The sequence below is a fragment of the Podarcis gaigeae genome (genome assembly GCF_964106915.1).
Source record: "Podarcis gaigeae genome assembly, chromosome: 3".
Classification (NCBI taxonomy): Eukaryota; Metazoa; Chordata; class Lepidosauria; order Squamata; family Lacertidae; genus Podarcis; species Podarcis gaigeae.
The window spans coordinates 95,118,224-95,135,252 of NC_139680.1; the positions used below are offsets into that span (position 1 = coordinate 95,118,224).

General features: G+C 40.4%; 1 protein-coding gene across 7 annotated transcripts in view; it reads left to right on the forward strand.

Moving 5' to 3' along the window:
• USH2A (usherin) overlaps positions 1 to 17,029 on the forward strand; it is a gene marked incomplete at its 5' end in the record, with an annotated part of 433,145 nt that overhangs the window by 308,771 nt on the left and 107,345 nt on the right. For all 7 annotated transcript variants that reach the window (XR_014562720.1, XM_083732918.1, XM_083732919.1 and 4 more), the window contains 2 exons: positions 7,265 to 7,433; positions 11,085 to 11,306. Coding sequence is in view for 6 of the 7 variants with exons in the window: in XM_083732918.1 (XP_083589044.1) it covers positions 7,265 to 7,433; positions 11,085 to 11,306 (391 nt within the window). The remainder of the gene's footprint in view (positions 1 to 7,264; positions 7,434 to 11,084; positions 11,307 to 17,029) is intronic.

A 17,029-nucleotide genomic window follows, 5' to 3' on the forward strand; every position in this document is an offset into this window, starting at 1 on the left:
CACCTGTCCATTTTATCCTCAAAACAGCCTTGTGAGGTAAGTCAGTCTGAAAGAGAGTGACTGGCCCAAGGTCACCTAATGGCCTTCATGGCTGAGTGGGGATTTGAACCCTGGAATACCAGGCTCTAGTCCAACTCTCTAACTACTTCCTCGCTCTATCTTATTACTTTAATTATGATCCAAGTCACAAGAACATTTGTTTACATTTGTGGGAGTTTGAGCATGGTAAGTGGGTCTTGTGGATGTTCTGACATCACATGCTGAAAATTCACTCACAACCCGTGGCTTTCAAAGTTGTAGGGCAGGATCCAGGCAATTGTATTTAGAGCACAATGCAGGGCACCTGAAGACAATCCAACCTGCTTGCAAAATTTGAGGAAATTTGAGAGAAGCAACCAGTGCAGTGAAAGGATCTTCAAGTGGGAATTAGAAGTATGCTTTAGTGCAATGACTCAGGCCACTTCTAGTAACCCAAGCTGCTTGTACTGGCCCACCAGGTCTGTCAAAATTGGGTACCTTGACCAAGATTAAAAGGTGGTAGGGCTCAGTTGGTAGGGCTTGAGGCTTTTAATCTCAAGGTTGTGGGTTCAAGCCCCACAATGGGCAAAAGATTCCTGCATGGCAGGGGGTGAACTAGATGACCCTTGTCCATTCTCCCAACTATAATTCTATCAGATGAAGGTCCTGGATTTTGCAACTCATTCTGTGAGTAGGCATGATTATGTGTCGTAACATGTGTTTAGTTGGTCTCAAAATGAGATTTCCTCCATTTGCGCTTTTTTTGTCCAACCCACAAACTGCAGCTCCTTAAAATACCAGGGAGCAGTGTGATTTAAAAGAAATTCTACCTGCATCCCTAATTCCTATTAATCTAGGTAGAACTAAGTCAGGTCCATTGTATGGACTATAATTAGGTAATGAAATATTTTATATTAGGTAGGATAGCACATATATGGCCCTATGCCTGATTACGCCATCCACAGTTGCTGTTCCTAAATAAAATAGGATGAGATAATACTGACCTTATGAGAACCCTGGCTGCTTCTGCACCTAAATAAAGGAGGATGAGATAATGATGATCATTACCAATTTCTGTATGTTGGCTTTTTCCCCTTCCAGAATATGACACAATCCTGACATTACTTGAATGCATTCTGTTTTATGGGCTGATAATGCATATCCTCTGGGCTTCATACCAATGCAAATAGTAACTGTCTTAAAATGCTGCCAAAAATGCTATTTTGCGATTTACAGCATGTTGCAGTTGATGTTACGGAGCTATGTAATAGTATAGTGAAGCATGCAAATGTTAGCTAGCTGAATAAATGAGCTTCAACATTGTGTTGAGTAGGAGCAAATTGGTAAGCTCCTTCTTAGGCACATAGTGACAGCTACTTTTAACACAAGAGGTTGTGTCAGGAAAGCATGACCAAATTCCCCATGGAGAACTCGATGACACAGTCTCTCCTTGCAGAAAACTATTCCTCAGCTGGACGGGAGAGGTTCCTAACATGTTTGTTTATGCTATTACAAGTCAAGTTGCAAGACAATATCAGGCTGATCCTAATTACCCTAATCAGAAATACAACATCTATCCGAAAGTGTCCAAATGCCATGCTTGAAAGGGAACTGCTCAATATGTTTGTGAGAGAGGCATACCTGTTCAGTCTCTAACATAAGAATATGACAGAAGCCTCCTGAATCAGGCCATTGGTCCATCTAGTCCAGTATTGTGTTCTCACAGTGGCCAACCAGATGCTGAGATTTTCTGTGTACAAAGCAGATTCTCTACCACTCAGCTGTGTCCCTTCCGCAGTTTCATTTTCAGTCTGATAGTGTTTCTTTATTATGGAGGTACATTATCATATCCCCAAGCATGAAGATAAGTTTCCCCTGAATTTGTAGCAGGGGAGGAAAATATCTCCCACCAACCCCAAGACAAAGGTGTCTCTTCTATACTTCTCAGATCTTTAAAACAGAATTTTGTTTAATAATTGTCTTGTAGCGAGGCAGACGCTCTAGTAACAGTAATTCCTAGCAAGTATATGCAAATACACATAGGATGGAATAAATTAACACCAGTGCAAACTTGCAGTGCATAAACCAAACAGGATTATACTTATAGTCATACGCACCCTTGCTAGAGACAGGAGTACCCGCATTTTTCCATTTATAAGATGATGTTTTTTGTTAAAAAATAAAATTAGGCAGGCAGGAGATTGGCAGCGGCAATTGGGCGGGTGATTGGTGGCTGCGGCAAGGCCTGCTGGCAATTGGCTGTGGCTTTGGCAATTGGACAGGCAATTGGCGGCTGTAGTGAGGCAGGCAGGTAGCAGCAGCAAGTGGGCGGGAGGGCTGTTGGTGGCGGCAAGCAGGCAGACAATTGCTGGCTGCGGTGAGGTGTGCAATTGGCAGTGACTGTGGCAAGCAATCAGCATTGGCGGGCAGGCGGGTGAGCAATTGGCGGAAGTGACCCCCCCCACCCCCCAAAAAGCTAGACAACTTGATTTCTTAAATTTTGTGTTTAAAAAAATAGGGGTCATTTTATACATGGGGGCGTCTTATACAGGGAAAAATAGGGTATGTCTCATTGAACTCAGTGGGACTTATTTCCAAGTACAGTATTACAGTAACTCAAAATAAGTGGGAAAAGTACTGTTGTTTTACTGGACAAAAAGAGGTCCCAAATGTGAAGTCGGGGTTCTGAATTTTAATGCATCCAAATGAGTAAGATTTGAATCTTACTCATTTTGATACTTTAAAATTCAGAATTTGGACAATGGGGTAATTTCCAGCTCTGGTTTCCCTGCCATCTCAGGGGAAACTCCCCCCTTCCATTTCTGTCAATCTGTGATAAAGGAATCAGGGGAATATGTGAGTTGCTTTGTTTTACCGATTGACCGCATAAAAAGCTCAGCTTCATAAACTGTGTTAATTCCTGTAATTTTCTTTATCTTCCACTCAGGTTGATTGTTCGCATTTTCACCTGTTTAAAAGTAATTACAGAAGGAAATGTGAAAGTCATAGTATCATTGCCCTGCATGCTCAGAAGAACTCAATGGGGCTAATCACGTGAATAATGTTAGTGCCTAAAGGAATAATGGTACTGAACCATAGCAAGCCTGTGTATGCACTAGTTAATAGGTTTCCACTAATACAGATAAGTCGCTGTTGCACCATGAATCTGCCAAAGTATAGATAAAGATTTTCTTGCTGCCATACATTTCAATTAAACTTACGAGCTGATGGCTGTATGTGAGGCCGAGCCACAGAAGGCTTGTACTTAAGAATCTGATCTCACCTGGGCTTAGATAGACTGACGGTTGAATTATAGATATAGACATTTAAGGGAGGGGGTGTGGAATAAAAAAAAGAAAAGGATTCATCTTTGCCATTAGAAAGTTAATCCTCACCTTCAAAATGCACATTTTCATTCAGTGATGCATTGGAGCATTATTCAGCTGCCACCAGACTGGGGCATGTGGCTTTGGCGTTCTGATGCTTTGAACTAGACTTGGAAATGGACTGCCTAACTTGCTTCACAAATTCCTGCTCCCTTCCTAGCGGCAGCACTGAATTAAGGACCAGCCCGATTTGTCGATTTCAGCTTGTACATTTAAGAGCACGAGGCCATAAGGCAAGCCTGTTAGATCAGGCCAATGGCCTGTCTAGTCCACCATCCTGTTCTCTCAGTGGCAAGCTTTACCACTTAATTTTAATGAGCAGGAGGTATCGGTTACCTAATGGCAGGCTTGTACAAACCTGTTATTTCCTCTTGCATAGAGTTCTGCATAGAGAGCCAGTGTGGTGTAGTGGTTAGGAGTGGTAGTCTTGTAATCTGGGGAACTGGGTTCGCGTCTCCGCTCCTCCACATCCAGCTGCTGGGTGACCTTGGGCCAGTCACGCTTCTCTGAAGTCTCTCAGCCCCACTCACCTCACAGAGTGTTTGTTGTGGGAGAGGAAGGGAAAGGAGAATGTTACCCGCTTTGAGACTCCTTAAAAGGAGTGAAAGGCGGGATATCAAATCCAAACTCTTCTTCTTTTAGAAATTACCAATAAAACTGAAGGGGGAAAATCCTTTTTAAGAGTATTTTTCCCCATGTGTAGTTTAAAAAGGAGCTGCATGCCCAGCTAACAAACCATAGCAGAGATTAGACGTGTCAAATGGCACATTACTGCAACCAACTAGTGATAAAATATGCAGGGTTAAGGGGCCTGTCTGCACTATAAATTAGTTTAACTATCATTACTTCCTCATTCCCACAGAGTTTTCATTTTGAGGGGAATCTGGGGATGCTTAGCATATTTTTAAAAAAACCACACATATTCTCATAATATTTAAAAAAATATTACTCCACGGTCAGGAAGTCATTGCAAAACCTTTTTAATTCACCTTGTTGCTGTAGTTGTGTTCAGTGTAGTGTTTATAGAATGGTGGTGGGTTTATTTATAGCAGGGGTAGGGAACCTTGCAGAGTGTTTTCCCCAGGGAGGGTCGCCTTGTGCCTTCGTTACATCTTTATGCATCAGGCAAAATTATTCTTTTCCCTGGCCTTTGGCTAATTAAATAATCTATGGCCTTTTAAAATGGGGAGTGGGAGGGGGAATTGCTTTTGCTTGTTACTGTGTTATGTATTTTTGTGTTTTTATATTGTAAACTGTCCCGGATGAAGAGGTCTACAGATATGTAATAAATAAACAACAACAGTAGTAATAGCTGCAGACCCACTCACAGTGTTCCCCACCCCCCAGGGAGCAAATACCTAGACAGAGATAGGTGGAATAAACAGCACAAGATGTTCTGGGTATTTTAAAATTGGCCACAAATTTTATTGATTGCAATTGTAGGTAGGGTTTGGGTGTGTGTCCATTCTCAGCCTTCAGATGGAGGGCTGACGCTTGAGCAGGGTCATGCCTGGGATTACTGGACCTCCTCAAGATGCAGTTCTCCCTAGGTGGCCCCCTGAGGCTGCTGCTGGAAACTCTAGAGCCCCTCTGTCCCACACTTGGCTCTGGACAGACTTCCATCAAGACCCCTCTAATGTGGTACCCTGAGATTGCACCTGTATGGGATAGGAGTCATGTAGCACTTTGCCCCAACCCAATGTTAGACTAAGGATTCCACCCAATGCCTTATCTGCCAAAAGTTGCTGTTGCTATGAGGAAGGCAAAACTTCCAAACGGGGCCTATCTGTTTCCAGGCGAATTCCTTCCTGGCTCCGAATGTGACAACCATTAATAAATTACAGCAAGGTCAGTTAGGCGGTGTGAAGGAAGGAGGTTAGCATACAAACAGCCACAACATAACAGTGTGGGAGGGAGAGCTACTCTTTGGTCGATTGCAGTCCCAGCCTATGTATTTCCAGGTGGCAGACTGGAGTGAAAACTACTCCACATCCAAGCTCCACCCCCTTTGGCCTACCACGCGGGCCACTTCAGATTTAGTGGCTAGTGGGCTTTCCTGCCCTCCCTTGTGGTTGGCCAAGTGGGAATTCCCAGTGGCTGGCCTATGCAGGGGTTGTTTGCTCCACAAGGGTGAGGGCCTGCTGCGATGGGCCACAGCCTCTGTCCACTCCAATACTGGGTAAGCAGTCATTATTGCTTGCAACCAAGAGTGAAAATTAGAGTGGCATTGAACTTGACTGAAACAAGTTTGGCTGAATTTCTGACAGGAGATAATTTTTCCCCTACCCCCCCCCCCAAGCCGCTGAACATTTTGTGACCTTTTGGGATGTTTTTGGAGGGACCAGAGTGATGCAGCCCTCCAGTTGGTTTTTCACTCTCTTTGGGGGTTAATGAAAACAAGACTTACTCCCATCACTAGTACTTGCCACAGTAAGTGGCCCCTTTCCAAGCATTGCCTTGAAATGTTTCATCAGGCCTCATTTCTGGAGGCACCCTTTGTTAAAAATAAAAAAAAGCTGAATTTTTCTTTTCACACTGCATGTTTATCTGGAATCCTTTTGATGAGGTAGAACTTGATATTTAAAAGGTTGTCAGCAAGTGTGCAAAACTATGATGGACAATTTTATATCTGTTTGGGAGAGATTTTGCTCCACATGAAAATGAAAGCGAAATTATGTGAGTGGATTTGTTTGACCACTAATAAAAATAAAAGATCAATAAGGTATCCTTTATGTACCTGTGCTACACTAGAAAACACCTTTTCGATCTGGCAATAATAACTGTTCCTTGTAAAATGATACAAATGTAAGTTCTGAGATTACATTTTACAATGACTCAACTTGCTGTTCAGTATGTGTCATGTGTATGCCATGCTAGCCTGCTTTCACAGGTTCAAGCATACAAATAATTATTTGATTGTTCAAGCATATAATTCATCTCAACAATAGCCAGAAAGAAGTCTTCAGTTAAGTCCTATTCAGAAATCATTTCCATGCGAATTTTACGTCAAGGAGAAAGTGTGTGTTTAATAATACACATGTATTATGATCAGTGTATTTGAAGAATCATAATAATAAAGAAGTGATCATATGCCACAAAGGAAAAAATAAATTTAAGAAACAACACAGGTGTTTGCATTGGAAAACCCTGATTTGTATAATTATAGCTTTCTAATTCAGACACGTCCTTTCCGAAATCCAGAAATAAGAAATACATTCTAATCATGATAACATCTCAGCATCAAAAATCTTAAACTTTCCTGAGGAAACATCTATATTAATGAAGAAATCATTACTGTAAAATATGCTTGAGAGCCAACAATTGTAGCACTAATCAATGCAGGTTGTATGGTGGTCATATGTCCAACTCTGCATATGATAGTTCTTTCTTTTAAGAGTTGTCCTTCCCAAGTCCAGTTTAATGGTAAAAAGTATAAGGAGGGAGGGCAGAGGTCTTGAAGCTGCCCATCAAAAATTAGAGGCATGGCAGAAGGCTGAGCAGGCACTTATACCACCTACATTGTGGTGAGATAATTTGCATTTCTTTTCTTTCTGTGTACTATATTTGCACTAGCGCCTCCTTCCAGTAACTCTTGCAGCCAAGCTGGTGCTAAACGTATGGCTCTGCTTTCCTTTGGACCATATCAGTGTTGTCAACACAGTGGTTTGACTTCACCCTTGGATGTCCATTCCATTGTATCTCAGGACAGACAAAGGTCAACAACAAGAGGGCACGGCATGACTTTCAGCCATTATATCTGCTTTAGATTTATACATACTTTTCCCTTCTGATCGTTTTCTGCAGGAAATATATTTTTAACACATCGTGTCTCTGTCCTTGTTGTTTTTAAATACTTTAAGGTGTGTTGTAATGGGATTCTGCACAACAATACAGCAGGTTTCCGGTGCTGTGAAGACAAATACATCCCAGTTATGCATAATACATCAGGTGTTTGCTGTGGCGGCCAGGTTCATGCTGTGCAACCGGAGCACCAGTGTTGTGGTGGCTATTACACAAGAGTACTAGCAGGTAAGAGGGGGAAATAATGCAAGAATTTGACATAACAAATCTGCACAGTTGTCTTTCAGAAGAATGAATTTGTATTTGTGCGTAAATTTTAGAAGAATAATATTCCACAAGATAAGAAATGGAATAGTGCTGTGATTTTTGCCCAATATTGGAAAAGCGTTCTATGCTCATAATGACACTGTTGAATGGATGAATACATAAAGTATCTACACACTTGTGTGTTAGGCATTTGTTATCTAAATAGCTTTACAACGGCTGAATATGTAAACAGGATGAGAATTGAGAGCTTGGTGTTGGTTGAGGAACTATGGGTTCAAATCTCCACTGAGCCATGATGTTCACTTGGAGATCTTGGGCCAGTCACCCTCACTCCATCTAATTCTAGCGGGGAGCAGGTGAGTGCAAAGTTACCGTAGTTGCAGCACATTTTGGCTCACCACAACATACTAAACTAGTTATCTTTTTATTGTGTGTATACACCATCCCATAACAAGCTCACTGCACAGCCTACCACAAAATAGAATGGCTTCCAAGTGCGACTTTTCTCCACACAGTGCAATCTGACACTGCAAAAAATGGGTTAGCTCCATCTTATCTGCCCATATAGGTAAAGGTAAAGGTACCCCTGCCCGTACGGGCCAGTCTTGACAGACTCTGGGGTTGTGCGCCCATCTCACTCAAGAGGCCAGGGGCCAGCGCTGTCCGGAGACACTTCCGGGTCACGTGGCCAGCGTGACATCGCTGCTCTGGCGAGCCAGAGCCGCACACGGAAACGCCGTTTACCTTCGCGCTGGTAAGCGGTCCCTATTTATCTACTTGCACCCGGAGGTGCTTTTGAACTGCTAGGTTGGCAGGCGCTGGGACCGAGCAGCGGGAGCGCACCCCGCCGCAGGGATTCGATATAGACATATACCCAATTCCTAATTAAAAGCTAAGGGTGTGGGGGTGGAATCAAGATCCAGTATTACATTCCTTATTGTATATTGTCAGAATCACTTAAGTACTCTGGAAAATGGGGTGCTGTATAGTATGAAATCTGTTCCATGATACATTCCCCCCCAAATTTAAGCTTGACAAGAAAGAAACATCTTTTTTATCTCCTTTGAGCAACCCTCTTAATATTATTTGCAATTAGGTTTTTGACACATTTTAAAATAGGGCAAGTAGCCCAAAGAAAGATTTCTACCGGATGTTTAATGCACAAAACTCTTTGCAGACAACTGTGAGGTCAGCAGCTAAATTGACTGCATTACCCATGGGTTGGCAAACACTCCCTGTGCTCAGAAGTACTTTGAATTTCAGCCAAGCTATGCAGCACATCCTAAATTCCAGTGCCTTCAGAAGTCATTCATATATCACAATATTAGAATGCCTCCCATGATGTCATCCAAAAGGGGGGGAAATGCTGTCCCAATAAAGGAGAGTCTTTTGGTGGTCTCATTAATCTCAATGTACTAAAATAAGAAGATCATTGTCTGTGACCTCGAGACCCATCCGGTGGTCTCTGTTAACTAGCTTAATGCTGTTTACATAAGGACAGAAAAGTACAGTGATGCAAATCATCTTGTCTCTAAAGGAAGCTCAAATTCAATTGGCAATTGTTAAGTTTCAAGCGGTGAATATTTCTAAACTGTTTGCCAGCAGTTGTTTTTTTAAAGATGTGGTTTCTGCTTTCTTCTTCCCCCATGTTTAAGTGCAGCAACAAGAACAATATTGGTCACTTTCCCCCTCTCTCTCTTTTTATAATTATGCTAATAACCCCAAGCGAAATGTTAATGTGGGTCATTTTTTGATAAGGATAACAATTAACTGGTAAGACTGCATGGTAGTTTCAGAGAGAAAACATTTTCAAGCTTGGCTTGGAAAGGATCCCATTTTGAGAGGTTAATGAGAAGGTTACTGATCCTTTGTGTTTTATGTCTAATGGTCCTTTTATAAAATAAAAATATATAAAAAATCTGTATTATTTCCAATTGATGTAACTTACATACCCCGTTGAAGGCCTTACTCTGTTCAGTCATGAAATTAGATTCTGAGGACAGCAGAGAAATGTGGTTAAGTATCTAAACTGATTATATCTCTTACACTCCAAAGGTTTGCTCATGTCTTTTTTCGTTTATTATTGACTTTATTTGATAAAGATATTTATACAGGGCACTCTTGGCATGCATGCCTTCCAGATGTTGTTTGGCCACTTTTAATAATGTGAGAGATGAACTTAAGTCCTTTGCTACAAGCATGAAGCTGAGAACTCAGGAAAGGAGTGGTAGTGTTATCTTTGAGGAAATAGAAGATAAGGATATGAATCCCAAAGCAAAGATGGGAAGGGGTGAATTTCCAAACTATAATAAAGTAAATAATGCTAGCGCTCATCACACTTCTCTCTCTCCCTGGGGTTTTGTGGAGAAAGTGAACAATGTTCTTTCCTGAATGTCATCTGAGAACATCATAGCTAGCTTCCAGCAAGGTGACTTATGCCTCAGAATGCATGCACACCCTAGTGGTTTTGGACAGTTCCCTTTTCAAAACTCCCCTAAGAGAACTTCAAGTGGCATATTAAACTTGAAGAAGATTCAAATATAGTGGATGGAGAGTACTTCTGAAGAGGAAACTTAAGTGAAAGATAGCTGGTTCACATGTGGACTACAGCATGCATGACTTTGGATGTGTGTACAATTGTATTTCCTGAAAATGACTACCTAAAGAATTTTTGAACACAGGAGTGCCTAGCATGCTCTGGTCCATGGGGTCACAAAGAGTCAGACACGACAAAAAGACAACAAAGAATTTTCAGAAATGGGGAAACAGAGCAGTTATAATTAGGTGCCCTGTGCGGTATTATAGCAATGATTCATTTCAACACAAGTAGTATCACTAGCTTGTACATGCCCAATCTAGTACAACTTGGAAACCTGCTTTGAGGGGCTTTAATAATTCATGGTAGAATTAACACCATTTGAAAACCATAGTAATATCAAATAAAAAGAATTTTGCTTTTTAAAAAAGTTTACAAAATCCCAGAAATCCAGGGTCTCCCCTAACTATAGTATCTGAGGTACTTCAACATGGGAGATATTGCAAAAATGCTCTCAGGCAAAATGTAGCGTATGGTAGCAATTGTGAAGTTATATATACGGGCATGGGCCATCTCTTTTGACAGAAAAGCCTTCCTCCATCAACCACACCAATCCCCCTTTCCTTTTTTCCTAGCCCTTTTTTCTCTCATCTTTGTTAACTTGTCCACCAGCCCTGTCCTTTTCCTTCACAGTTAACCTACTTGTGATATTCAGACTGTAAACCTGTTGGACAGGAATGATATTATAGGTGTTTCCTTCTAATGTTTTACACTTTTAGCTAAAAGCTTAACATGCAAGGACATTTTCACCCTTCACTGAAATAGTCTAATGTGCAGATAACTGTATTTGCACCCATTCATTCTTTGCCTTTTTTGTCCTTCCTGTCCTTTGTTATCTGCTACCCTGTCAAATGTTAGATTGAAAGCTTAAGAATCCCTTTGCTTATGCTAAAGCATACCATTCTATGTACATTGATGCTGATGCGTAAATAATATTAATCTACTACTGCTACTGCCAACATCAACAAATAATGGAATGGATTATGTAGATTTCCATACTATGTTTAAATCTACAGGAGAAGTATGCTGCCCGGATGAAGAACAAAATTGGGCCTCTGTTGGGATTGGGGATTCCTGCTGCCGGGGAATTCCTTATTCCACATCAGGGAACCAGATATGTTGCGGTGGATCTCTCCATGATGGCTTCAGCCAGCAATGTTGTGGGGGACAAATAGTAAGCAAAGACCTGATCTGTTGTGGTGATGAAGAAAAGGGGGAAATCTATCTACCTACTGCAGGTACTCTTTTAAATTGTTGCAGAAATATACTCTGTTCTCTTTTTTTGCTATTAAAAACTTAAGAAAGGCTAGTCTTCCCAAAATGATTACAGTGGTACCTCGGGTTAAGTACTTAATTCATTCCGGAGGTCTGTTCTTAACTTGAAACTGTTCTTAACCTGAAGCACCAGTTTAGCTAATAGGGCCTCCTGCTGCCGCCGCGCCACCGGAGCACGATTTCTGTTCTTATTCTGAAGCACAGTTCTTAACCTGAAGCACTATTTCTGGGTTATTGGAGTCTATAACCTGAAGTGTATGTAACCTGAAGCGTATGTAACCCGAGGTACCGCTGTATTCCATCTAATAGAAGAAAAGAGACCTGGATACTGAACTGCTTTTAGAAGAAACTTTGTGCTCTGCACCTGTGGAATGAAATTGTTCAAAAGCGGTTGGCGAGAATAATGGGCAACATTAAAAACAAGACAGAAGTGTGCTTTTAAGTTACTGCTTTCTGCTGCTAGCTTGAGGCCTGCCTCTGTGTAAAGGACTCCATAGGCACCACACTTGTAGCAAAATCTGTTTCAGCTGCCTTTCACTGAGTCAGACAATTGCTCATTTTAGGGCAACCTTCCCCAACTTGGTGCCCTCCAGATGTTTCAGGCGCCAGCCAAAATAGTCAATTTTCAGGGATGGTGGGAGTTGTAGAACATCTGAAAGGTACCAGGTTGGGGTTGCTTGACCTAGGTCAATGCTATGTACTCCAACTGGGGCAGCACATTTCTTCACTTTTCCACTTATGTATTTCTGGTCTTGTAAAGGTGCTTCACTGAAAGCAAATTGGGAGGAACAAGATTGCACCCACTTGCTACAGTTCTACCTTCCATTTATTCCCACTGCTGGAAATTATTAGGGATGCTGGGATTTGAACCTGCTTTATCACTAAGCCTCTTGCTCTGTGTTGATTATTGTATTTCCTAGTAACATTTTTCTTTCCCAACCTGTAAATGTGGTAGGTTAGGTTAGTAAAAGATAAAGAGACTGGCCCAAAATCACCCAGTGGGTTTCATGGCTGAATAATACAGTCTGGGTGTGGACCCACTGCTCCCCTATATGCATTCAGTGTGATAATCTGCACTCACATTCTGAATTAAAATTGTGCAGTTATGTCCTACTTGAAGCAAATGCTTGATATATGCATAATAGCCTTGTTTTCACAGGGCCAACAGATACCAGTGTGGGGTCTGTAATGAGCAACAACACTCACCACACCTGTGATTTCCAGCAAGTGGTATGCAGAAGCATACTGTAGCCTTTGACCATAGAAGCAGAACTTATCCATCATGGATAGCAGCCATTTATAGCCTTATCTTTCCCAGTTTGTATCTGGGCTTGTATTGGAATTGTTTTTAGATGTTTTAACATTAATGTGTTTGCTGCTCTGGGCTCCTTTGGGAGAAAGGGCAGGATATAAATTTAATAAATAAATAAATAGCTAAAAAAGAAGATGAGAGCCCATTAACCAGCCAGCCAACTTCTCCAGAGAATTAGAGCCCACCACACTTTAGATTGGTTACCCTCAATACATGATTACAGAAGCCAGACTTTTATATGCATAAAGATGGAAAAATTCATCATTACCTACCATGGAGGAATGGTTGTCAAAATTATTGGACTTAGCTGAGATGTGTTTAATCAGAGAAAAACCATTGTGGATATTTACTAAAGATAGGAAACACGTTATAGACCTTTTTTTGCGTGAAAACGGAAAAGGAACTTATGCTATGGTTTGAGGATTGAAGAAAAGATTTGTTTATAGAAAGCTGAATTGTTGCGTGTTATCTTGGAGTGTATGTTTTGAACAATTTTCTATATATAACTGACAGACAAAGAATTGGAAGTTCTCTTTTTTCTTTTTGATTTGTGTATTTATTTTGATTAATTTTTAATCTTTGATTTTAAAAGGTATTGGATATTTGATATTAACCTTTGTATTCTTTTTCAAACTTCAGTAAAATCTATTTAAAAAAGAAGATCTGGTTACCCTACATAAGACTTGGCTCTAACTACCTGCACAGACAATCTTGTAGCTGTCCAAGGTCCTGCTTCTGTGTGTTCACTGCTTGATGGAATGCTACCAGCTTTCCCTGTGAGCTTTAAGCTCCCATGGGACTAGATATCTAGCCTACTTTACAGGGCTGCCACAAGGATAAAAGAAACTGGCAGTTGTGTAACAAATAAATGACAATTAAATAAAAGTAGTTGTCTCCCCTACATTTCCTTCCCAGATAAATTAATGACTGATCAACATTGTTGTGATCAACTGACGGGTGCCTACCCCACCCGCATTTGAAACCTCAGCTCTGAGCGATGCAGGAATAACACATTATCCTCATGTTTCTCCTGAACCAAGTCCCTTTCTATAGCAGCACATTGTGTGGCTGCCACAAGAAAGGGCTGGCTCGTAAAGCATCTCTTTATGTACTTTATTACTTAAACTCTTTTTATTTGCCTGCAGGAGCCCTTTAACAAAATCACATTGAATTGACTTTCTCACACCAAATCAAATCTCCCTGGTCCCAGTTCAGTTGTCTTTGTCAATATGTATTTTATAAATGGAGTGAATTAACAGATGCTGTTGGAAGAGAACTGCTGGGGTAGCATTTATGTTTTTACTACTCTCTCTGGGCAGATGAGTTGTGTAGGAGTGTAATACAGGTACCTTGGGATGAAAGTCGTGTTCTTCATTTCATTGTGTATATAGATAGATATATGTGTTCTTAAACTGCTTTTCTCAAATTCATGCATTTGTACATGGAAAAGGTTTAAAAATGTTTTCCTTTTTTAGCTTTTTCAGGCTTTGTATATTGTGCATTAACTTTTCAACATGAATTTGTTTTTTAAAGGCACAGTAGTGGCTTTTCAGCATGTACTGGTAGACTAAAAGCAATACACCTTTTAGTCAGAGATTCACTAAGTTGCATGTTTATCTATTTTAGAAAATGTTAACTCCGCCTTTTGGTCCCCTAGATTTCTACCCCAGCATGCCTTTCTAAAGGAAAAACACACAACAATTACAGTTGAAACAGTAAAACAAATAAAAACAGCAATCAACTTCAGCGATCAAAGCAGTACCAAGAGAGGGACATAAAACAACTGGTTTAAAAAATGCTGTGCCACAGCATGTGTAGCCAAAAGTCTTTGCTACCAATCTAAAACTCAAAAGGGGAGAGGGTCAACCAAACCTCTTTCAGGAGGGAGTACCATAATCTGGGTGTTAAGAAGACCCATCCTTGTGGCTGTAGTAACCATACCTCTGAAGGTGGCAGAACATGGAAAAGTTAGTTGAAGCGCGCAGGAAGGTTCATGCAGAAAGAAGCAATCCTTCAGATAACCTCATCCTAAGCCACTTAGGGCTTTATAAGTAATAATAATTAGCACCCTGAATTGTTTCCAGAAACAAATCAAAATTCAATGCAAATGAAAAAACCTCAGTTTTTAATATGTATATCTATTGAGTACAAACATCTTCTGTCTCAAATTTATTTATTTTTAACATATTTTTACTCAGCTTTTTAAGACAAGGAAGGTGGTTCACATTAAAAATGCATGTGATTGAACAAATGTAATAAAAACAGCATCAGATTGCCATAAAACAAATGGCTCTTCTCACACATAGTATTAATTGTGTATTTAATGTGACCCTTTGAATATGCAAAGTGTAACAGAAGACCTGGGTTTGGAAAGCAGGTTGGGCCGGTATAATTCATTGTGAGCTATTCTGCTTCTTTGAGGAGACACAAAGAAAAGCTTTCTTTCCATGTATAATTGGAAATGTATGTTTTCCAATTTTGTGCCTTTGTTTTCTTTTATTTCCTCCAGTGTTGGAAACAGATAAGAAAGCTAGGAGCTAAATGGCACCTTAAACCTAGGTTTATGGGTGCAACAACACGTCTAGGCACAATTTTTTATAACAAGAATACAAAGCTGAAAATGAATGAACTGCAGCTACAATATTATGTTCATTTTTCACATGGTCTAGTCCTCTCCCCCCCCCCCCCCCAATATTCTTAAGAGGATCTCTTCCCCAGTCTTCAGAGAGTAGCTGGAAGTGGTCCTCCTTTCCTTCCACTCTGTAGTTTTAATCTGAAACCTTAGGTGCAGTACTACACCCAGAACTCAGAAACTGCTCGTGCTAAAGAAATTCCCTGTCACAAAATGCGCCTACAACAATGGGAGTTTCGAACACTGATTTCCTCTGTTTCTAACACAGAGGCTTCTACCACAGACAGAGACATCTACTGGTTTCTTTTGATGGTTATGTTACTGCATATTGTTCAGAATTCCCTCAAGGAATTAACATCCAGGCATGGTTGTGCTTGTTTAGAGTCCATCCAAAATGTTCCCATGTTTACTGGAAGCATAACAACAAGAAGCAATGTCATTATTTTTTACTCTCTCTTTTCCCAAGCAACACCCTTTATAATGTCAAAATAAAGCATTCAGTTAAAGTGACCAGCCATAATATCCTAGTTGAAGGAAATAGTTCAAGTAGTCATTCGCAATGAAGACTGATTCTCTGATTTGGTTATGAAACACTAAGCCTACAACCCTAAACACACTTTCGTGCAAGTAAGCCATATTGAACACAGTGAGACTTACTTCTGAGTAAATGTGAAAGAGAGTGCTGTTGACCTCATGCAGCACAACCTTGTTCAAGTTTACTTGCAAGGAAAGCCTACAGCATTCGATGTCAGTGTGCCACCTTAATTTTTATTTTCTTCTTCAAAGTTCAATCATTTTGCTCTTTTGCTGGGTTAGTACTACAGTACATGGAACCTTCTGAGATTTTTTAGAGGGATATTAAATAATTCTTGGCAGGTCAATGAGTGTCTTAATGAGGTTTGTGTGTTTCTTTCCCTTCTGCTTATTTTAGCATTGCATATGCCTCCAGAAAATACTTCTATTTTATAATTTTTGGCAAATGCATTATTTGTTTGTGTGTGTGTGTGTGTGTGCACAATTTGTTGGAAGGCAATTCTCCCTCTTTAAGCAGTTGATTGAGGTGATGTATTTGAAAGGTAAATCAATCCATCAATAATATATGGGCCTATTTTCCCTTCCCTTCCCACCCCACCCACTGCCCCACTGTAGGCATGTTTTAAACTGTACATTCTCAGTGTCAAGGTTCAAGAGTCAAGTGCTACATGTGATAAATTATGCTGAGGTCAAAGGCTATACAGTGAGGTTTCAGAGGAATGTCTATTTCTGAATTTGCAGCTCATTCATGCTGAAGTGATGCACTATGGGAATTACTACCAAACTCTGCTCGGCAACATCTGCTCTCCCTAAGTGAGTTAGTGCACGTCAGACATCTTTATGTCAGAATATTGCAGTGATGGATGCAGTCTTCAGAAAATGCTGCATAAAAATCTGGTGTGCCGTTCTGGCCATTAAGTGAAATTACTATTTAAATTAATGGCGCTGTCACAGTTTATCTGTGCAAAGAATGAACGCTGATTAGGGTATTAAGTAATTAGCAATTTATCATGCTGGAACAAGGTTGATAATAATTAAAGAAGTAATGGTTTACCAAAGAAACTAGAAAGGGAGTCACTTCTTGTTATGTGAGTGAAATCTTGGCTGAAAAATTTAATTCAGTGAAACAAAGATGAGACTCTTGGTGAAAGAATGTGTCTTTCTTTTTCTCCTCGAGAATAAAAGTGGTTAATCATCAACATTTTACT